This window comes from Sminthopsis crassicaudata, chromosome 4 (genome assembly GCF_048593235.1).
Source record: "Sminthopsis crassicaudata isolate SCR6 chromosome 4, ASM4859323v1, whole genome shotgun sequence".
NCBI classification, from domain to species: Eukaryota; Metazoa; Chordata; class Mammalia; order Dasyuromorphia; family Dasyuridae; genus Sminthopsis; species Sminthopsis crassicaudata.
The window spans coordinates 222,428,657-222,452,473 of NC_133620.1; the positions used below are offsets into that span (position 1 = coordinate 222,428,657).

The 23,817-nt window shown below is 33.6% G+C and overlaps 1 protein-coding gene across 2 annotated transcripts in view; it reads left to right on the forward strand.

Annotated features, from left to right (window-relative positions):
- RNGTT (RNA guanylyltransferase and 5'-phosphatase) overlaps positions 1 to 9,376 on the forward strand; it is a 313,552-nt gene extending 304,176 nt beyond the window's left edge. For both annotated transcript variants that reach the window (XM_074310316.1, XM_074310315.1), the window contains 2 exons: positions 3,047 to 3,170; positions 6,260 to 9,376. In XM_074310316.1, coding sequence (XP_074166417.1) covers positions 3,047 to 3,170; positions 6,260 to 6,423 — 288 coding nt within the window. In that variant the 3' untranslated portion in view covers positions 6,424 to 9,376. The remainder of the gene's footprint in view (positions 1 to 3,046; positions 3,171 to 6,259) is intronic.
- Positions 9,377 to 23,817: the final 14,441 nt, after the last annotated feature.

The window sequence follows — 23,817 nt, forward strand, 5'->3', positions numbered from 1 at the left end:
ATCCTGACTCCAGGATTAGTGCTCTAACTACTGTTCCATTTAACTGTCCCCTAAACATATTCACAAGTCTCTAATTCCACTTCTAATAATTTATTTCATGAATCAGGATTCCTAGTCCAATTCTTAATTCCAAAAGAAGAAAAATTTTTGATGAAAATGATATATAGGCATCCTTTGCAAAAATACTGAGAATTAAACAGTTTGACAAGAAACTAAATCAAGAGTCTCAATAATTTGGCTATGTTTTGATAAACATTTAATAATTTTTATGCTACTAAAATGATATTTAAGAAATAAATGTTTTCTTTATGGAAAATTAATCCATTAATTTAATTTTTATATGCACATATATGGTAAACTATAGAATTTATTTTCTTTCGTGTTGAATAATGGGCCATGCGAAGGTTTAATGAAAGTCAAAAAGTACAAGAACAGAAAAAACAATATCTATTTTAGGATGTGTTTTTAATTATTTGGATTACACTCAAAGTAACCTCTAAACTTCCAAACTGAAATTTTGATTTGTGTTCTGTGATGCTTTGGGAACTTTGTTCTCAAGTAATTTAAACATTTGCTAATCCTTGCTATCAGGTTTGTTTAGCACAAGGAAATTTGATCTCAGCCCATGCCTAGATTTTAGTAAAAGTTTTAATGTATGTGGTTACATTATGTCTTCATTTAATCCCAAGAAATAGGGGAAAGCAAATATCATGGTAGTGATTGTTCTTATATGATATAGAAATATCATAGTAGCTGTATTGAGATGTATACATACATAGATACATATATACATATAAAATCTACTTTATTGATTATAATAAGTATTGTATCATTTTCTTCTCACCTTTCCTTCCATCAGTCAAAAGATGAAATAGTTCAAAATAGTGATAAATGAGAATATTTTGAAACTAAAATTAACTTTATACTCAATCTTCACTATTTTCTTAATTTGTTTCTTGTAAACTTTCCTCAGTTTCTACCAATTAAGGAATATTATTTGATCTGTTAAGGTTATTTATACTACCTAACTCAATGGGCACCGTACCCCCACTGAATTGCCTTCTGCTTAGAATAATGAGCATCAATTGGGATCAATGAAAGAGAATAATCTGCCATTTTGGGATATAAAAATGTATCTGGGTCAGTGTAGTGGCAGGTGTTTGCATTCTGGAAAGCTCTGTCTCCTAGATTGCTAATGCATGACCAAGTGAGTACACAGAGAGTTAATGCTGCTTAATTGCAGCAGTCAGAGCAACACATAATTTATAGCTATTCTGAGACTGGGAACACTAGAATGATAAACTATATAATAAAAACTTGTAGAAATTTCTAGTTAGTAAAAGTACAAAGGATATTTTTGTTAGATATCTTTTTCACCAGCTATTGATTTTTGTAGAAGGCGTATGATATAATTTTCTTAATGTTTTATGGAAGCATCCTATCTTTCCAAAGTTTGTTTTTTCTTTTACTGAGATAGTTGTGATAACTTTAAAAAGACACAAATGAAACAATTTGCCTCATTTCCTTAGTCTGATATAATAGATTTTATCTGTACTCAAAAGATCAGGAGTCTAAATCTTTTGTCCCCCTGCTGTTTTTATGGTTTTGGACAAATCAGTTAACTTTTTGTAGGCCTCAGTTTCCTCATCTAAGAATTTTTCAGTCTTTAATTTCTGTGGTCCAATAATTGCAGATACCTAACCCTCCCCCCCAAAAAAAACTTTTATTACCTTATACATATTGTTTATATAAAGAAGTAGTGAGTTGCAAAGTAAATAAAAGGATAAGTGTATCAAAGAGTATATTTACTGAGTGGGTCAAACAGAAATCTATTACCTGGCTGACAAACTCTAATCTTCGTTTTCCCTTTGAAATGAATGAGAATGTAAGTCAAACCAGTATTAGTTAGGCAGTTTAAGTGATCTTAATAATTCAAACAATATGCCTCAATTGGTAGAAACTGAGGGAAGTTTATAAAGATCAAATTAAAATGGTGAGTATAGAATATAAGGTTACTTTTAGTTTCAAAATACTCTTCTGTTGTCACTGTATATGCGTAACCAATTAATAAATTCATGGATTGAGAGTCTTTAAAGTTTCTTCCTCACATATTCCTAGTTACTAATTAAAACCCTGAATTGCTGTGGGCACAGAGATGGGAGCATTTCAAAGAATGTTTATCATGCTAAATGGTTTGTCTACCAAATTGTGAGAGTAAAGTGTTACCCATGTAAGTTAAAAATAGAATTCAATTATTACCAGGAGTGGCATTTGGTTTGAAGTTGAGAAGTAAGCTCAGGTTTCTGTTTATGAAAAGCTTCCTAGGAGTTCAGTGAAATATTTCTCAAAAGATTTTAAGTCTCTATGGATACTTGGTGGTTTTGCTGGTATGTGATATGATCCATCATGGATAAATTATCTATGATGGAAAGTGAAAATGCAACAGAATGAGAGTTAACTCAATTTTAAAATTAATGCAAATTCTTAAAGAGGAATGGTCAGCTTAGGAAATTAGTGTTTGGTTAATCTAAACAAATGTTTAGCAAAAGATTAAGAATGACATAAATTGTTTTGCATGTTTTTCTTCTTCTTCTTTTTTTTTTCTTTTTTAATTGGAAAAGGGAATTCCTTAGCCTTTGAAATGTGACTTTGAGGGTGGAGGTCTTTTTAAAAGTTTGTTGAAACTCAAGAAAGTGCCTTCCTTTCTTAAACTGCCAGTGACGCAGATACAATGGAAGGGGTTTGTCCCCATGGTAACATATTTGCATTTGGCAAACCAGAAGTGGCTGGTTTTTGCTTGGTGGTATAATTGCTATATATTGACAGCAGATTTCAAAACTATTTATAAAATGTCGGGTAGATGAGCATATGTACAAGGGGGATGCACATATCACATCACTCGGCTTGATTAGACATTTATGATGACAGAGAACTAGGCATGAAATACTGAGGTGTTTTTGGCATTTCTTAATGTGTCTGTCACAATGAAGTTACAAAGGTTTTCAAGTGACTTAAAGCATTTCTCTCAATTCTCTTTTTAAACCAGGTGACAAAAGAACTAAAACAATATGACAATAAAATTATAGAATGCAAATTTGAGAACAACAGCTGGGTCTTCATGAGACAAAGAACAGACAAAAGCTTTCCAAATGCTTATAACACTGCCATGGGTAAGTACAGTATGGTAGATAACTGTCTAACCACCTAGCTATAGTTGAGAACCAAGAATGTAATTGTTTCTTTGTCTTTATTTCTTAGGACTGAGAGATTATCAGCTTTAATTTCTGATTTATTGGGAACATTTCACTATAGATCTGTTTAGAAACTTTTAATTGTACTAGGTAATTTGTCCTCATTCTTCCCTGGACAACTTGAGCTGTTGCACTAGGGAAAGACGCCTTGGCAGGATAACAAACTATATACGTTGAATTTGTTGAACAAAAAAAAAAACAAACATGGTAATTTTTCAGCTCTATTCAAAATAGCAAAAAGCATTGTTTGCCAGATGGGAAAGGACAAAATTAGGGGAAAATGTAATTTCAAGCTCCTAAAATAGTTTTACAAACAATGGAGAACAAAGTAAATGAAGACCATAAAAATGCTGTCCTTTTACTATTGTGAGAGCTTTAAATTCTTCAGATAAAACATGATTGTTTTTGGAGTTCAGAAAAGTGGATGTCTTTTAAATGTGCAGACAGGGATTAATTGAAGTTTTTAAGGTAAATTTCTATTCCAAAGAGTTATTTTCAACTTTAGTTTTAGGGCTCTGATAAAGTCTGTGTTAACTTGCTGTCCTCAACTTTTAATACTGACAACCACTGTCTAGAGTGTAGGCCCATAATGAAAAACAATAAAGGTGTTGATGACCATGATTATAATTAGCTTGTGAGGAAAAATGGGCAAAGTAGCTTTTATGATTTATAAAACCATTTAGTATACTATTCAGTTTACCTTTTTAAAAGATGCTTTAATAAATCAGTTGTGAAATGCATATTTTTACCCTCATTTTCACCCATTGAACTGCTGATGTCTTCAATGTTAATGTATTTAAAATATATTGTGTTTTTTAAAAAATGATTTTCATTATGTTACATTAAGGCTGATGAAGCAAAGAAAGGGAGTCTCATAAGTCTGTGAACTTATGAGATAAATAAATTGCCTTTAAGAAATAGGGAGCCACATTACAGAATCCAGATCCCTAAATAAAGCCTTTCCTTTTTCATCCTTGCCAAGTTACTATGGGAAATCTTTTCACTTGAGTGAACTGGTATTTCCTAGGAGGCCTAAGACTTTACTCTTCCTAGAAGAGCAGTATTGCCATTTATCCAAGAGAGCAGACTTCTTACCAAAATATCTTATAGGTAAAACAGAATTAGGGGCCATAAAAGCTAATTATAAACAAGTATTTCGCTTTTTAAAATAAAAATTTGCTTTAAGGTTGCTCAAATTTAGGCCAACTAAAGGGATAACTGTTGTGTGACTACATTTACTATAAAAGAGAATATAAGCTTCTAGAAGATAAGGACTTTTTCTATTTGTTTTCTCTTTCCCACAGCTTAATAGTACCTTTTACATATTATTATTAACACTAATTAATAATCAATATTTACTTATATAAACTAATACTTGTTGAATTAAATCCATGTATTAAAAGAAGGTAATCATTAAGAACGACCACATTGGTGGTGGTAGTGGTGGTGTGTGTGTGTGTGTGTGTGTGTGTGTGTGTGTGTGTGTGTGTGTGTGTGTGTGTGTGTATAAACTCACCATAGAGAATAACTGTGCTGATTTTTTACTGCCTCTGTTACCATGTGCCAGTTGCTTAGATTATCATAATCTCAGTTTCCTCTGAGATCCCTTTCAGCTCTAGATCATTTAATTTAATGTACTCCTTCAGCATGCTCATTTGGCTTGTTTTTATTCAGTCATTCAGTCATGTCTTAGTCTTTTTCATGGCAAAGATATTGTAATTATTTGTCATTTCCCTCTCAATGGATTAAGACAAACAAAAGGTAAGAAATTTGCTCAGGGTCACACAGCTAGTAAGTGTCTGACATCACATTTGAACTCAGGTCTTTCAGGCTCCAGGACTCTATGCACATATTATAGGATATTAATTTAGTAGTGGTGGATAGTAATTGCCAACATTTACATAACACTTACTATGTGCCAGCCACTGGAATGTTATAGTAAAAGACAAACATGAAGAATTCAGAAAAGCACATGAAAAGACTCATATTACTGATGCAGCATAAAATCATCAGAACCAGGAAAACAATACATACAGTGACAACAATACAAATGTAAAGAACAGTAACGTTCTTTTACAGATATATCCCTCCTTCCTACCAACTAGTCATTCCTTATAACTAGGATTTTTAAAAGCAAAAAACCAAGCATTTCAGTAAAGCAAAATCAACACATCCATTGGGTCTGACAGTATGGTATGTTTCTCATAAATAGTCAGCCCCTCTTCTATGGAAATAAGGGAGAAGAATCCACTTTTCTTAACTTCTTTGGGGCCAAACCTGTTTGTAATAATTATACAGCATTTAATTTTATGTTATTGTTCTTTACAATTACAGTGTTGTCATTGTATGTGTGTTTTCATGGTTCTGATTACTTCACTCTGTCAGTAGTATGAGTCTTTTCATGCTTTTCTGAATTCTTCCTGTTTGTCTTTTATTTCAGTATCCCAGTGCCTGGCACATAGTAAATACTGTGTAAATGTTAGCAGCCATTGCTACTATTACAATTATTACTGCTACTACCATCATTACTAAATTAATATTTCATAATTTTTTAATCATTTCCCAATTGATAAGCATCTCCCTTCCCTAATTCACAAAAAGTGTTGCTTTAGATATTTTGGCATATATTAACTTCCTTAGTGTACATGACTAATAAAAGTAGCTTTTATGGGATTGGCACCTAGCGCATTGTAAAAATTCAATAAGTGTTTGTCAAATGAATAAATGATTTTCTCTAAGAAAAAACAAAAGAGTGGTAATTTTTCAATTTAATATAAATCCTCAAATTAAGAGTTGACATCACTTCATTTCATTGAAACAAAGCTTGCTTTAAAAAAAAATATCAAGATGGGTAAGAAAGCTAATTTGTTTTGGAATGTGTTGTCCATGTCTTCTGAAATATAAGTTCCTAGGTCCTTTCTTTTACACTTTTCTCAAATACTCCACAATGATGAATTGGCTTAATTAGCCCTAAAATGAGCTGTTTTTCTTTTCTTTTTTGTCCCTAGCTGTATGTAACAGCATCTCAAACCCAGTCACCAAGGAAATCCTCTTTGAGTTCATTGACAGATGTATGACAGCCTCTCAAGGACAAGTGCGCAAGCATCATCTGGACCCAGACACAGAACTCATGCCTCCTCCACCTCCTAAAAAGCCACGTCCTGGGATCTAATTTCAGAATTTAGAAAGAATAAGTAGGGGGGAAAAACACCCTGATAATGCTTTACAGTTTTGTAGCCAGAGAAACTAAAAATAAAAAATTGTGAGCTATACGTTTGAGAGGAAAGAGGAAGAAATAACAACAAAAATCAGTATTGTAGCTATCCTGTAAATATTTGATGTATTTTCTCCAGTGCTACAGTACATCATGGACTTGAACGTTTTCTTTTTACTTGATAAACAGAAGCTTACCTTGTAAAATCTGAAGTTTGAAATATCCAAAGGTTTAGAAAAGATTAGAATCAGTGGAACGAGGCCTTGTTTATATATGGATATCTTTCACCTTTAATTTATAATGTTACTAATCTGGAACTGTGAGTACAGGAAACACTGAATTTTTAGGGACTATCTTTTAAAAGTAGTTAAGTTACAATTTTTTTCCTTTTCTAAGTGGTAGAGTTAGATTTGTTTATCATAGATTTCCTACATTTCAGAGATTGATGTGTTTTGAGTATAATACTAATAAAGTGAGTTTTTCTCATTTTAATGCTATCTTTTTGTGGGAGGAAAATATTAAAAACAAAAAAGGAAACTTTATTGTTGTAATTACCATCCTTTCTAAAGGAAATCTATTAGGTATTTTTATCTGCTTCTGTTATTTGAGCTCTCATATCTTATGTATAGAATACCAGTTTTCAGGGTTTTTTTCCTCATAGAAAGGGTGCACACATTAAATCACTGTATGTAGCTCTCTCATAAGAGACTATTTCTAATGAAAGAACTACTTCAGCTTAATCTTCCACAGTGATGACAATGCATTGTACATGACATTAAAACACAACTCACTGTGATATGCAAGAATGATAACCAATACAAATTATCTCGTGTTAATTCCCCTGAAAAAAACAGCAAAGGAAATGCCAGGTGACTTCTCTGATTAGGCACTAATGTCAGTGGAATAGAATATTGTCATGGAAAAATTTTCTCCTACTGCTATATAAACGCAGAGGCAAACAGAAGATACTTATTGAAACTAAACATCAAGAAAACCAGGATATTTATTTTCATAACCAGTGTTGGTTATTCTATACCAGTGACATTATTTTTGTGATACCAAATGATCCTGGTAACAAGAAAATTGATGGATGTTTGTACTTGGGACAGGTCATTGAACCCTCTTCCACATTCTGATTGAAGAGCTTTGTTTTGATTTGTATGTAGAATAACACAATTAATAACCAGTGTATTTTAAGGAGTGTAGATTTTAAAGGTTCTACATACATGTATTAAGATTCACAGACTATATTTTATATGTGCATTACTGTTTAAGGGATAATATGTCTTTCTCAATATATACCTACATATGAAGAATCTAAATGCATTATTTGGTCTGATTACCTGACAGGATTTTATCTGCCAGGATTCAGTTAGTTATTACTAAAAATACATTTCTAGTCATCTGGATTTTAATGTTTCTAAACAAAATTTTCTCTTATATTGATTTTTCTATATGAAACACTTGAGTCATGTTTCATGAAGATGTTTTTGTTCCACCATGTTGTATGATGTGTACTGTGGGTTCATCCCAATTGCTATTTTCATGTTTCTTTCCTAGGGAGTTTGTGTATATTAGGATACTGAAAAGGTTAAATTAACTGCTTATTGAAGTGACAGTGTGAAGAGGAAAATGCTCATGTTTCCACAGCATCTTTTATACAAAGTAAAACGTGGGGAATTTCCTATGCAAGGTTACAAAATTGGTTTTAACCAAGCTAATAAATAAGCCTTACACAGATTTGATGCAAAAATCCTATGCAACTCTAAAAGGTACTCCATACATTATCGAGAGCAGTGACTTCCTTTTGTCTAGCTTATAGGTTTATTATCAGACTACATAAAAATATAGCCCTTGTATGAAGAAAATTTATAATCTACTTTTGTCAGTTATCTTTAATGTAGTTAAAATGTCTATGATAACTGTAACTTTTAAATGAGTTATGTGAAAAGAAAGTCTCCTCTTTAATACATCTAGATAGCTTCTCTCCTTGTCTATATGCATTTCAGTCAAACTTTTCTTAATTTATCCTTTTTTTTTTTTTAAACTGCAGTGCAGTATAACAGTCTGTCTTCCAGTTCTATCTTGTTTAATTCCTGAGTGCATTCACTACTGCCCTCTACATCCTTAAAAGCATTCTAGAAGTAAACCAGAAAACTAAATTTCCAATGAAAAACCTAAAGCCAGACTTTAGGACAGCCAAAAGGAAGAGCCCACTGCTCTTTCCATCTCATGCCACTTCATACCACATACATTCTGAGACTAATCTTGTGGACAAGATTAAGAAACTCTTTAGCTCCTAAAACAGAATGTGAAGCCCTCTGATTTGTGGCTTGGAAAAAGGTGTGTAATAACTGTCAATTTTTACATATATCATTTATTTTCAATTAAGTGCTCAGAAAATGTTAGGAAAATTTCTCCTAAAATTGTGTTTCAAAGAGTATTTTAATAAAGCTACTGGTTTAAAATAATGGAAGCTCACTTGCTTTGTCATACTGGTGAGCATTTGTTAGCACCTTGATGTCTGGAGGTGATTTTTCTTCCCACTCATCCCCATTGCTGGCAATGGGTTGTGCTGTTACCAGCCACACTCCGGCTTTTCAGACACTAGGGATTTGCCCATGTAGGCCAGAGAGCCCACACATGTCCTCCCTAAAAACCACAGCCTTTGATGACAGGAAAAAATTATGAAAGTTGCTCTTGCTACTGTTAGAAAAAAAATGGAGCAGGGAAAAGCAGACAATTTTTATGATACATTAGCGTTTATGTTCACTTGTTATCATCTTAGCATTCTACTGTATGAAAAAGAACTCTGTTACATGTTATTTTTTTAAGGCATTTGAATTTTGACAAAATACTTAGCAATAAATATTCTGGAATGATAAAATTATGGAGTATCATAAAACTCAAATTGTGTTGACTGCATTTTTGTATCTTAATGTTTTCCATCTGTAAGCCCCTATTATAGTGAAGGTCTGAAAGTTAACTTTCCCCCAAATTGAAAAAAATCCATGTCCCTCGGAGCTGATAGTATGGAAAGAGATTATACCCCAAAGAGTGCTCCTGCTCCCCATGAGTTATCCAACCTCTCATAATGAGGATTCAATTATAAATTTATATCCCTCTACTTGGGAAGGGCAGAAGGAATGATCTGAACCTTTGATTTCATCTGTATTCTGAAGAACACCTGAGTGTGGAGATTCTCTTTAACAACAAAGATTTCTACTCTTTGAGAACTGCTTCAATACTAAGATATTCCATGACTTCCGTGACATAAATCATCATGAACTCGGGTAGTCCTTGATTTATAGACCTGCTTTCCATCTACCATGCTACTCTACCAGCTTCTTATTTGTAAAAAAAACTATCTTGAAGCCACACAATAACTTTGTAGCCATATTATGAGTCACATCCATGAGAAAAATGAAAAAAATATCAGATATTTGAATGTCTGGAAACACCTTTAGGAACCAGGGTAGGAGATTTAAGGGAGTTTCTTCTTGGCCAGCCCTTGGAATTCAATATAGAGCAATCCTCATATCAAAAAAACATGAACTATTTATTTATTTATTTTTCTTTTTTGCTGAGGCAATTGGAATTAAGTGATCCAGGGTCACACAGCCAATGTTAAGAGTTTGAGGCCAGATTAGAATTCAGGCCCTCCTGACTTCAGGGCTGGTGCTCTATATACCACTAGCTGCCTCCTGAAAACCAATTATTCTAGTACACTAAATGCCTATAAATGAAAAGTGTTATTTGAGCATCTCTGAAAGTAGCTAACTTGACAAGAGTTAGCCAGGATATGTTCTTTGATAAATCATTTCCAAAAGCCAGATATAGAGCAATTATAACAGTTCCAGTAGTACTCCTAGCTATTACTAGTTTAAACTTTAACCTAACTGTTCAGTTTGTGTCAATGAAGTGTAATAATGATGATGATAGCATTTATGCAATGCTCCTATCACATTTTAGCCTGAAAACACTCCTGGAAGGTAGGTTCTATTAATTAGCTTTATTTTACAAATGAAGAAAGAGTGAAAGGTTAAGTGATATACTTTGGATCACACAGCTAGTAAATAGTCTAAGTTCGGATTTGAACTTGGGTCTTACTGACTCCAAATCAATCACCCTATCCATTGTACCACTTAGCACAGTATAATTTGATGCCACCAAGATGCCATTAAAATTAGTAAGACAGCTGAACAAGCAATTAATTATGCCTATGTGATGTGCAGAGCACTGTGACATAAGATTTAGAAGTCTTGTGCTCAAGAAACAGCATAATATGAGTGATCACTGGAGATTTACCATCTCTGCTTAGACAGGAGCAGAAGACAATATTACTTGATTGGAAAATAAAAACTCCTTAAAGGGTAGAGCTTATCCTTTCTGTTCATTGTTGTAGCTCCACAATTCAACAAACATTGTGGTTATAATGTGGAAGGAATTGTTCTAAGAGGATCAGGTAGAATGATGAAAATTTACCAAAAAATTTTTCAGTCTTACTAAGACAGAGTAGAACCTGAAAACAGATAGATGTTCTACTGAACACAGTAGACTAGAAGAAATCCAAGAGAGATGCAGATGATCAGTTCCAGGGCAATTTGAAGAAGAAAGTAGGATCAGCTCTTAGAAAACTTGCCAGAAGTGACATTTGAACTTAGTCTTAGAAGAAAAGAAGAAGAGGGAAAAAAATTAAACATGAGAACATGTGTTTCAGGCATTAAAGATAGCCTGTATGCACACCTCTCAGATTAGCTAAGATGACAGGAAAAGATAATAGCGAATGTCGGAGGGGATGTGGGAAAACTGGGACACTGATACATTATTGGTGGAGTTGTGAACGGATCCAACCATTTTGGAGAGCAATTTGGAACTATGCCCAAAAAGTTATCAAATGTGCATACCCTTTGATCCAACAGAGTTACTACTGGGCTTATATCCCAAAGAGATACTAAAGAAGAGAAAGAGACCCACATGTACAAAAATGTTTGTGGCAGCCCTCTTTGTAGTAGCTAGAAACTGGAAACTGAGTAGATGTCTATCAGCTGGGGAATGGCTGTATAAATTGTGGCATATGAATATTATGGAATATTATTGTTCTTTAAGAAATGACCAGTAGGGGAAAACAATTTTACAGTGAAAGGTTCAGATAAAGGCCTCATTTCCAAAATATAGAGAACTGACTCTAATTTATAAGAAATCAAGCCATTCTCCAATTGATAAATGGTCAAAAGATATGAACAGACAATTCTCAAATGAAGAAATTGAAACTATTTCTATTCATATGAAAAAATGCTCCAAGTCATTATTAATCAGAGAAATGCAAATTAAGACAACTCTGAGATACCACTACACATCTGTCAGATTGGCTAGAATGACAGGGAAAGATAATGCAGAATCTTGGAGGGGATGTGGGAAAATAGGGACACTGATACATTGTTGGTGGAATTGTGAATACATCTAGCCATTTTGGAGAATGATTTAGAACTATGCTCAAAAAGTTATCAAGATCTTAAAGAAGGGAGAGGGACCTGTATGTGCAAGAATGTTTGTGGCAGCCCTCTTTGTGGTGGCCAGAAACTGGAAACTACTTGGATGCCCATCAACTGGAGAATGGCTGAATAAATTGTGGTATATGAATATTATGGAATATTATTGTTCTGTAAGAAATGACCAACAGGATGATTTTACAAAGGCCTGGAGAGACTTACATGAACTGATGCTGAGTGAAATGAGCAGAACCAGGAAATCGTTGTATACTTCAACAACAATACCATATGATCATCAATTCTGATGAATGTGGCCATTTTCAACAGTAAGATGAACCAGATCAGTTCCAATAGAGAAGTAATGAACTGAACCAGCTACACCCAGCGGGAGAACTCTGGGGATGACTATGAACCACTGCATGGAATTCCCAATCCCTCTAATTTTGTTCGCCTGCATTTTTTATTTCCTTCACAGGCTAATTGTACGCAATTTTAAAGCCTGATTCTTTTTGTACAGCAAAACAACTATTTGGGCATGTATACATATACTGTATTTAATTTATACTTTAACATATTTAACATATATTGGTCAACCTGCCATCTAGGGAGGGGGGAAGGAGGGGAAAAATTAGAACAAAAGGTTTGGCTATTGTCAATGTTACCCATGCATATATCTGGTAAATAAAAACTATTAAAAAAAAAAAAAACTTTAATAATAAAAAAAAAGAAATGACCAGTAGGATGAATGCAAAGGGGCTTGAAGAGACTTACACAAACTGATGCTAAGTAAAATGAGCAGAACCAGGAGATTGTTATACACTTCAACAACGCTATATGAGGATCAATTCTGATGGACGTGGCTCTTTTCAACAATGAGAGGATCCAAATGAGGTCCAATTGATCAGTAATGAACAGGGCCAGCTACACCCAGAGAAAGAACATGGGAAATGAGTGTGGACTACAATATAGCATTTACACTCTATTATTGTTTGCTTGCATTTTTGTTTTCCTTCCTAGGTTATTTTTACCTTCTTTCTAAATCTGATGTTTCTTATGCAGCAAGATAACTGTATAAATATGTGCATATATATATATATATACATACATATATATATATATTTCTTTAAAATAGGCTGCATGGAATGCACAAGGGTTAAAAAAATAAAAAGGTAAGTTCAATGCAGATAACAATAGTCCAATGGTTAGAATCCAATGTGTAAATGAAAGTAATGTGAACTAGGACTATAAGGGGTATTTGGAGCCAGATTATAGAAAGCATTCAAAATTAAGCTACTTGAGTTTGTATATGATGAAAGGCTATATAAGAGGTGACCCTTAAAACTTGGAGGATTCTAATAGGAATAGGTAGTAGTGCAATCTAAATATCACTGCTCTTTGGAGGGAATCCTATGCAGATACAGATTGGAAATGAAATTCTGTATCCCTGGGATAGAAAATTCCCATTATGAAATAAATCCAGAAGTCTAAAAGGATTAAAATGGTAAACTGAGTAGGTTATATGCATTTCCCTAGAGGTATCATCAGTAAGCCACTGAAGATTTTCAACCAGGGAATGTGTGTGGTCATTGGCACTTGGCAATTATGTGTTTAAAAAAAAGAAAGTTCAAAGACGTTTAGGTCTTAATGACTAAGAATATAGTAAAGCTGTGAGGAGGAACAGCTTTAGGAGATGAGTTTAATTTTGGACATACTGAATTTGATATGCCAGTCAGTGTAACTTTCAAGTAGAAATGTCAAAGGAGGAATTTGAGATTCAGAGCTGCATTTCAGGGTCTTCCCATAGGAGATTAGTTAATCAGGAAGCATTTATGAAGTACCTACTATGCTCTCACCAAGAGTGTATCTTGAAAAAAGATTACGTCCAGGAGGAATCCTTGCAGGAAAGTTTCTCTTAGGGCACAGGGGAGGAACTGAATTGAATTGAAGGAGTCCATGAAGGAACAGGCATATGAAGAGGAAGAAAACTAGGAGAAAGAACCATTAAAAATAAAATATGGAGTCTCTAAAAGGAGAAGGTGATCAATAATATCAGTCTCATTTCATAGAAATCTCAAGGAATCAACAAAGATTTATTAAGCACCTACTCAGTTCCTCATCTGTAAAATGAACTGGAGAAAGAAATTGCAAACCCCTTCAGTATCTTGACCAAGAAAACCCCAAATGGAATCACGGAGAGTTGGACATGACTGAAACTAACAATAACAAAAGTATCATATATTATGCTAGATACTGGAAAATGAATATTAAGAAAAACTGTAATTTAGTAATTAAAGTAATTGGTGACTTTTAAAAGTAGTTTCTGTAAAGTTGTAGAGTATGAAACTAGATTGTGGGAATTGAGAAGTAAATAAGAAGGAAGTGAAGGCTACTATTTCTGGGAATTCAACAGTGAAAGGATGGAGGATAATAGCTTGAGGAGGATGGCAGGGTTAAAGGGAAGGGATTTTTTTTTTTTTCTAATAGGGGAGATTTGGCATCTCTATAAGCAGGGAGGGAAGGATCTAATGGGGAAGAAGAGATGGGAAGGGAATAAAAAGGAATAATAAGGGGATAAAGGAGATAATTGACTGGACAAGCTCTCTAGAAGTCCTGATAGGATTAAGGCCACAAATGCCTTGACAAGAAAAATCACCTGAGCCTCAAGCAATGAAGACCAGTGAAGATACATAGATTTCTGAAATGGATGTGCTGGAGCCAATCCCAAGGAAATGAGCACCATCATTAAAGTTTCATTGTGAACATTTACACCTTAGCAATAAGATAACACTACAAATCAGGGCTTTATTAAATTCCTTTTTTTGTTGATTGTTTAGACTTAAGGTGAAGAAAATTTCACTAATTCAGATTAAGCTTAAAAGTATGTCTTGTATTACTGGGCTTATATTCCTAAGAGATATTAAAGAAGGAAAGGGGACCTGTATGTATAAAAATGTATGTGGTAGCTCTTTTTGTAGTGGCTAGAAACTGGAAATTGAATGGATGCCCATCAATTGGAGAATGGCTGAATAAATTGTGGTACGTGAATGTTACAGAATATTATTGTTCTGTAAGAAATGACCAGCAGGATGATTTCAGAAAAGCCTGGAGAGACTTATATGAACTGATGCTGAGTGAAATGAGAGAACTAGGAGATCATTATATACCTCAACAACACTATGTGAGGATAAATTCTGATGGAAGTGGCTATCTTCAATAATGACAGGATCCAAATCAGTTCCAATTAATCAGAATCAGCTACATGCAGCAAAAGAACACTGGAAAATGAGTGTGGACTACAACATAGCATTTACACTCTTTCTGTTATTGTTTGCTTGCATTTTTGTCTTCCCACACATATGTTGTATTTAAGATACCTTTAACATGTTTAACATGTCTGAGACTGCCAGCCATCTAGGAGAGAGGATGGAGGGAAGGAAGAGTAAAGTTGGAACAGAAGTCTTTGCAAGGTCAATGTTGAGAAATTACCCATTCATATGTTGTCAATAAAAAGCTATAACTTTTTAAAAATAATTTTTAAAAGTATGTCTTGTGTACATTAAGAGAAAATATTGTAAACATTTCACTGTATACCCTTGGTTATAGAGGAAGAGGATAATGAGCTTCCATTAGACGGCCTGAGTCTTCTTAATAAGGAGGCAGGCATATCTGTTAAGAGAAATGGTTTATCTCTGTTCTGTGCTTCCTCTGAGAAGTGTGGTAGCTGTGCATGATCCAAAGGTCCAAATTCTTAGGCATCCAAATTAAGGACAAAAGCAAGTGCGATGTAAGTGTGAAGGTTTATTTATTTGAAAGATAAATGCAAAACCAACAAAACCCCACAACTACTTCATTTTGCAGGAAGAAGAAACAGGAAGAGGAAACAGGCCCAGAAAGGTTATGGCAGTCTTAACATCACATAATTGGCATAACAAAGACTAGATATTGGGTCCTCTGGTTGCCAGGCTAGTGTTCCTTCTACATAACACTATTCCTTTACACAGAATATATGCTCAATCAATGTTGACATAAGGGAACCAACCAGTACTTGCTGGAGGCTTGTGGGTACAATCAGGAGCCTTCTGATAATAAATACTGATGTAATCTGAATTGAAAGGGTAAATAGAAGAGAAACTAGGGCAGTGTGTGGAAGTAAGAAAGGAGTTGCCTACACCAGCCAGCAGGAAGCAAAGCTGACTGATTTGGGCAGGCCTGATGCTGTAGGCATGTTTCTGATATTCTTGCTGTACATTTGCAAAGCAACCTTTGGATTTGGATCTGGCTTCCCTAAGTATCTTCTTTATTAAAACAACATACTAACTAGCAAACATCAATACTGTCTCTTGGTCTTTTATAATCAATGTGATTTTCATATGTAGATTAATTTAATGTACATTTGTTTTATGGGCTAATCTTTCCAGGATTCTGATTACTGCTGGATAAGCTGACATTTGAGAGTATAGACCTCGTCCAGAGAAGGAACAACAAACTAAACACTTCTATCAGGGAAATTTCCTATGCTATAAAACTGAGAGGTGATTTAATTTCAAATGTACAGCTCCAAACCATCAGCTTTGGAATTCATTATATGATTCTGAGGGCATTATATTTACCTTATTCATTAAGTTGAACTTAAACAGGCTAGGTAATAAAGTGAGCAAGTGCTGGATCCTAAATCAGGAAGAGCTGGGTTAAAATCCTGTCTCAGATACTTACTAGCTATGGTGACCCTGAGTAAGTCACTTAACATTTCTTATGGTTAATTTCCCCATTTGTAAAATATTGCATCCAAAAATTACTGTGTGGATTAAATGAGATAATAGGCACAATGTTTTGCAAACCTTAAAATGATAGACATCAATATCATTAAGAGACCCATTACCAGTTCTTAAGTTTTGTGGATCATCTTAGGACTGCAAACACAACTATAGGATTAAGGGAAGGAAGGAAAGGAGGGAGGGAGGGAAGGAAGGAAGGAAGGAAGGAAGGAAGGAAGGAAGGAAGGAAGGAAGGAAGGAAGGAAGGAAGGAAGGAAGGAAGGAAGGAAGGAAGGAAGGAAGGAAGGAAGGAAGGAAGGAAGAAAAAAAAAGAAGAAAGTTCCTCCCCTTATGGAGCTTACTTTTCTTTTTTTTTTTTTTTTTTTTTTTTTTTTTTGCAAATAAATGGCAATTTTATTTGTACTTTGTTAAATTTTGTACATTTATGTCTTTTTTTTAGTCTCAGAAACTTATTTCCTCTACTTCAAAAGAAATTCTTTTTTTTATTATTATTAAAGCTTTTTCTTTAAAAAACATGTGCATGTTTTTGATTTCCTTCACAGGCTAATGGTACACTATTTCAAAGTCTGATTTTTTGCACAGCAAAATAACTGTTTGGACATGTATACAATATATTGTATTTAATTTACACTTTAACATATGTAACATGGATTGGTCAACCTGCCATCTGGGGGAGGGGATGGGGGGAAAGAGGGGAAAAATTGGAACAAAAGGCTTGGCAATTGTCAGTGTTGTAAAATTACCCATGCATATATCTTGTAAATAAAAAGCTATAATAATTAAAAAAAAACATATGCATGGGTAATTTTTCAACATTGAGCCTTGTAAAACCTTGTGTTCCAAATTTTCACCTCTTTCCCCTCACTCACTCCCTTAACTAGCAGGTAGTCCAATACATGTTAAATATGTTAAAATATATGTTAAATACAATATATGTGTACATATTTATACAGTTATCTTTCTGCATAAGAAAAATCAGATAAAGAAGGAAGAAAAAAAACAGAAAACAAAATGTGAGCAAATTACAACAGAGAAAGTTGTGTTTCACATTCAGTTCCCACCATTCTCTCTTTGGGTGTAGATGGCTCTCTTCATCACTGAATAAGTGGCACTGGTTTGAATCTTCTCATTGTTGAAGAGAGCCACATCCATCAGAATATTGATCATCATATAATCTTCTTGTTGCTGTGTATAAGGATCTCCTGCTTCTGTTCATTTCATTTAGCATCAGTTCATGTAAGTCTCTCCAGGCCTTTGTGAAATCATCCTGTTGGTCATTTCTTATAGAACAATAATATTCCATAACATTCATGTATTATAACTTATTCAGCCATTCTCCAATTGATGGGCATCCATTCAGTTTCCAGTTTCTTGCCATTACAAAAAGGGCTGCCTCAAACATTTTTGCACATGTGGGTCCCTTTCCTTCCTTTAAGATCTCTGGGATATAGGCCCAGAAGAAACACTGCTGGATCAAAGGGTATGCACAGTTTGATAACTTTGTGATCATAGTTCCAAATTTCTCTCCAGAATGGTTGGATTCGTTCACAGTTCCACCAACAATGTGTCAGTGTCCCACATCCCCTCCAACATTGGTCATTATCCTGCCATCTTAGCCAATGTGACAGGTGTGTAGTGGTATCTCAAAGTTGTCTTAATTTGCATTTCTCTGATCAATAGTGATTTGGAGCACCTTTCCATATAACTACAAATAGTTCCAATTTCTTCATCTGAAAATTTTTCATTTCCTTTGACCATTTATCAATTGGCAAATGGCTAGAATTATTATAAATTTGAGTCAATTCTCTATATATTTAAGAAATGCCTTTATCAGAACCTTTGAATGTAAAAATATTTTCCCAGTTCATTGCATCCCTTCTAATCTTGCATTAGTTTTGTTTGTATAAAACTTAATATAATCAAATAGATAATTTTGTGATCTCTACTTCTTCTTTTGTCTTAAATTCCTCCCTCCTCCACAGATCTGAGAGGTAAACTATTTTATGTTTTTCTAATTTGTTTATAATATCCTTTATGTCTAGATCATGAACCCATTTTGACTTTATCTTGGTATACAGTGTTAGGTGTGGGTCGATGCCTAGTTTCTGCCATACTAATTTCCAATTTTCCCAGCAGTTTTTGAATAAGAATTCAAAGGGTAAATTCTTATCCCAAAAGCTGGGGTCTTTGGGTTTGTCAAACACTAGATTGTTAGTCATTTACTATTTTATTCTGTGAACCTAACCTATTTCATTGATCAACTTCTCTATTTCTTAGCCGGTACCAAATTGTTTTGATGACTGCTGCTTTATAATATAGTTTTAAATCAGGTACAGCTAGGCCATTTGATTTTTTTTTTCACTAATTCCCTTGAAATTCTTGACTTTTTGTTCTTCCAGATGAATTTTGTTATTTTTTCTAGGTCAGTAAAATAGTTTCTTGGGAGTTTCATTGGTATTAGTCCTAAATAAATAGATTAGTTTAGGTAGTATTGTCATCTTTATTATATTTGCTTGACCTATCCATGAGAACTTGATATTTTCCCAATTGTTTAGAGCTGACTTTTATTGATAATGAAAAGTGTTTTGTAGTTTTGCTCTTATAGTTTCTGACCCTCCCTTGGCAGATAGATTCCCAAATATTTTATCCTATCGGCAATTATTTTAAATGGAATTTCTCTTTGTATCTCTTACTATTGAATTTTGTTAGTGATGTGTAAAAATGCTGATGATTTATGTGAATTTATTTTGTATCCTGCAACTTTACTAAAATTGTGGATTGCTTCCAATAGCTTTTTAGTTGATTCTCTAGGGTTATGCAAGTATACCATCATATCTGCAAAAAGTGATAATTTGGTTTCCTCATTATCTAATTCCTTTAATCTCTTTTTCTTCTCTTATTGCCAAAACTAGCATTTCTAATACAATATTGAATAATAATGGTGATAGTGGGCTACTTTTTCCACCCCTGATCATACTGGGAATGGTTCCAGTTTATCCCCATTATATATGATGCTTGCTGATGGTTTTAAATAGATGCTACTGACTGTTTTGGGGAAAAGTCCATTTATTCCTTTACATTCTAGTGTTTTTTACTAGGAATGGGTGTGGGATTTTATCAATGCTTTTTCTGCATCAATTGAGATAATCATATGATTTTTGTTAATTTAATTATTGATATAGTCAGTTATGCTAATAGTTTTCCTAATATTAAACCAGCCCTGCATTCTTGGTATATATCTTACTTAGTCATGATGTATTATCCTGGGGGTGATTTTTTGGTAATCTCTGTTAATATTTTAAGATTTTTGCATCAATATGCATTAGGGAGATTGGCCTATAATTTTCTTTCTGTTTTCATCCTACCTGGTTTAGGTATCAGTACCATGTCTGTGTCATAAATGGAATTTGGTAGGAGTCTTTCTTTCCATATTTTTTCAAATAGTTTATATAATATTGGGGTTAATTGTTCTTTAAATGTTTGGTAGAATTCACATGTAAATCCATCTGGTCTTGGAGAATTTTTCTTAGGGAGTTGATTATTAGTTTGTTCTATTTCTTTTTCTAAAATGGGACTATTTAAGTAATTCATTTCCTCTTATGTTAATCTGGAAAATTTATATTTTTGTAGATATTTGTAGCATACAGATTAGTTCCCTGGAAGGCTTCAGGGTCAGCCAGAGTCAGGATAAATTAAAATCTTTGGTCTTTAGAAGAAGAAGTGAAGGGCGTAGACAAGCTGCCACAAGGCTTACCAAAACTCTTTCCTCTATTCTGGAATAAAGAATCTCCACCTTTCTCTTCCTTGTCCTGCCACCAAGTCACTCTGGCCTCTCTCACCCCACCCTCTAATCCTTGCTTATGATTATCTTAACACCAAACATTTAGTCAGCATCAACTGTGAGAAGAGCCATTTATCCAAACATATGCTAATAGAGTCATTGTCTCACATTGAATAAGTAATTAGCCTTAAGTACTTGGTTGTCTGATTCAAGTACACCTATTCAGAGTTTCAGCCCTCTATAGATATTCCTCTATTTCACTTAGGTTGCCAAATTTATTGGCATAAAGTTGGGCAAAGTAACTCCTAATTATTGCTCTAATTTCCTCTTCATTGGTGGATAGTTCTCCCTCTTCATTTTTGACACTAACAATTTGATTTTCCTTTTTCCTTTTTCTAATCAAATTAACTAAAGGTTTAGCTGCTTTGTGGTTTTTTTCATAAAACCAAATCTTAGTTTTATTTATTAATTGAATAGTTCTTTTAGTTTCAATTTTATTGATCTCTCCTTTTATTTTTAGAATTTCAAGTTTGTTATTTGATTAGGGGTTTTTAATTTGTTCTTTTTTTACCTTTTTTAGTTGCAAGCCAATTCATTGATCTTCTCTTTATTTTATGCAAGCAAGCATCTAGAGATATAAAATTTCCCCTTATTACTGCTTTGGATGCATCCCACAAATTTTGGTATGTTGCCTCATTATTGTCATTCTCTTGTGTCCATGATTTGCTGTTTCACCCATTCATTCTTTAGAATGAGATTATTTAGTTTCCAATTATTTTTTGGTCTATTTTCCCCTGGCCTTTTATTGAATGTAACTTTTGTTGCATCATGATCTGAAAAAAAAATGCATTTACTATTTCTGCCTTTCAGCATTTGATTTTGAGGTCTTTATGTTCTAACATATGGTCAGTTTTGGTATAGGTTCTATGAACTGCTGAGAAGAAAGTGTAATTTGTTTCCATTAAATTTTCTCAAAAGATCTATCATATCTAACTTTTCTAGTATTCTATTTACCTCTTTAACTTCTTTCTTATTTGTTTTGTGGCTTGATTTATCTAGTTCTGAGAGTGAAAGTTTGAGATCTCTCACTATTATAGTTTTGCTTTCTATTTCTTCTTGCAACTCTCTTAACTTCTCCTTTAGGAATTAGATGTTACACTGCTTGGTGCATATATGTTTAATAATGATATTGCTTCATTATCTATGGCACCCTTCAACAAGATATAGTTTCCTTCCTTATTTCTTTTAATTAGATCATTTTTTTGCTTTTGCTTGATCTGAGATCAGGATGGCTATCCCTTCTTTTTTTTTACTTCACCTGAAGCATAATAGATTCTGCTGCAGCCTTTTATCTTTATTCTGTATATATCACTCTGTTTTAAATGAGTTTCTTGTAAATAACAGATTGCAAGATTCTGGCTTTTAATCTAGTCTGCTCTTTGCTTCCATTTTTTTGGAGAGTTCACCCCATTCACATTTATGGTTAAAACTACTAATTCTGTATTTCCTGCCATCTTATTAATCCCAAATTATACTTTTTTTCCCTTTTTTCCCTCTTCCTCCTCTTCGGTATTTTACTTATGAGCACTTTTTGACTCAAGCAGTCCTCCTCCTTTAGAGACCCTCCCTTTTCCTTATACTTTTCCCCTACTATTTCTATTTTTTTCTATAATGTGAGAGAAGTTTCTCAGTGAAACCAAATATATCTAATATTCTTTCTTTGATCCAAATTTGATGAGAGTAAGATTCACACAATGTTCATCATGCTCCTTTCTTTCCCTCAGTTATAGTAGGTTTTCTTTGCCTCTTCCTAAGATGTAATTTCCCTCATTTTACCTCCACTTTCCTCTTTTTTCCAGTACATTTCCCTTTCCACTCATTTATTTTTTTTAATATTTTTTATATTATATATTATTATATTTATTTATTTTATTTATTATTTATATTATATTATAACAACAAAATCACTTTACACATGCACTCTCTATGTATAACAGAAATACTGTTCTCAAGAGTTCTTTTCTTTTTACCTTTTTATGGTTCTCTTGAGTTCTGTATTTGGAGGTCAATTTTTTTTTTTAGCTCTGGTCTTTTCATCAGAAATAAATGGAATTCACCTGTTTCCCTGAAAGAAAATGCTCAGTTTAGCAGAGTAATTTATTGCTGGCTGCATTCCAAGTTCCTTTGCCTTTTGGAATATAAGATCCAGGCCTTTCAATCCTTTAAAGTGGAAGCTGCTAGGTCCTGAGTAATCCTTGTTGTGACTCCTCAGTATTTGAGTTGTTTCTTTCTTGCTGCTGGTAATATTTTTGCCTTCATTCGATAGTTCTGAAAGTTAGCCACAATATTTAATGTTGGGGTCTCTTTCAGGAGATGTTTAGTGAATTCTTTCAATGATTATTTTACTTGCTTTTGCTTGATCTGAGATCAGGATGGCTATCCCTTCTTTTTTTTTAACTTCACCTGAAGCATAATAGATTCTGCTGCAGCCTTTTATCTTTATTCTGTATATATCACTCTGTTTTAAATGAGTTTCTTGTAAATAACACATTGCAAGATTCTGGCTTTTAATCTAGTCTGCTCTTTGCTTCCATTTTTTTGGAGAGTTCACCCCATTCACATTTATGGTTAAAACTACTAATTCTGTATTTCCTGCCATCTTATTAATCCCAAATTATACTTTTTTTCCCTTTTTTCCCTCTTCCTCCTCTTCGGTATTTTACTTATGAGCACTTTTTGACTCAAGCAGTCCTCCTCCTTTAGAGACCCTCCCTTTTCCTTATACTTTTCCCCTACTATTTCTATTTTTTTCTATAATGTGAGAGAAGTTTTCAGTGAAACCAAATATATCTAATATTCTTTCTTTGATCCAAATTTGATGAGAGTAAGATTCACACAATGTTCATCATGCTCCTTTCTTTCCCTCAGTTATAGTAGGTTTTCTTTGCCTCTTCCTAAGATGTAATTTCCCTCATTTTACCTCCACTTTCCTCTTTTTTCCAGTACATTTCCCTTTCCACTCATTTATTTTTTTTAATATTTTTTATATTATATATTATTATATTTATTTATTTTATTTATTATTTATATTATATTATAACAACAAAATCACTTTACACATGCACTCTCTATGTATAACAGAAATACTGTTCTCAAGAGTTCTTTTCTTTTTACCTTTTTATGGTTCTCTTGAGTTCTGTATTTGGAGGTCAATTTTTTTTTTTAGCTCTGGTCTTTTCATCAGAAATAAATGGAATTCACCTGTTTCCCTGAAAGAAAATGCTCAGTTTAGCAGAGTAATTTA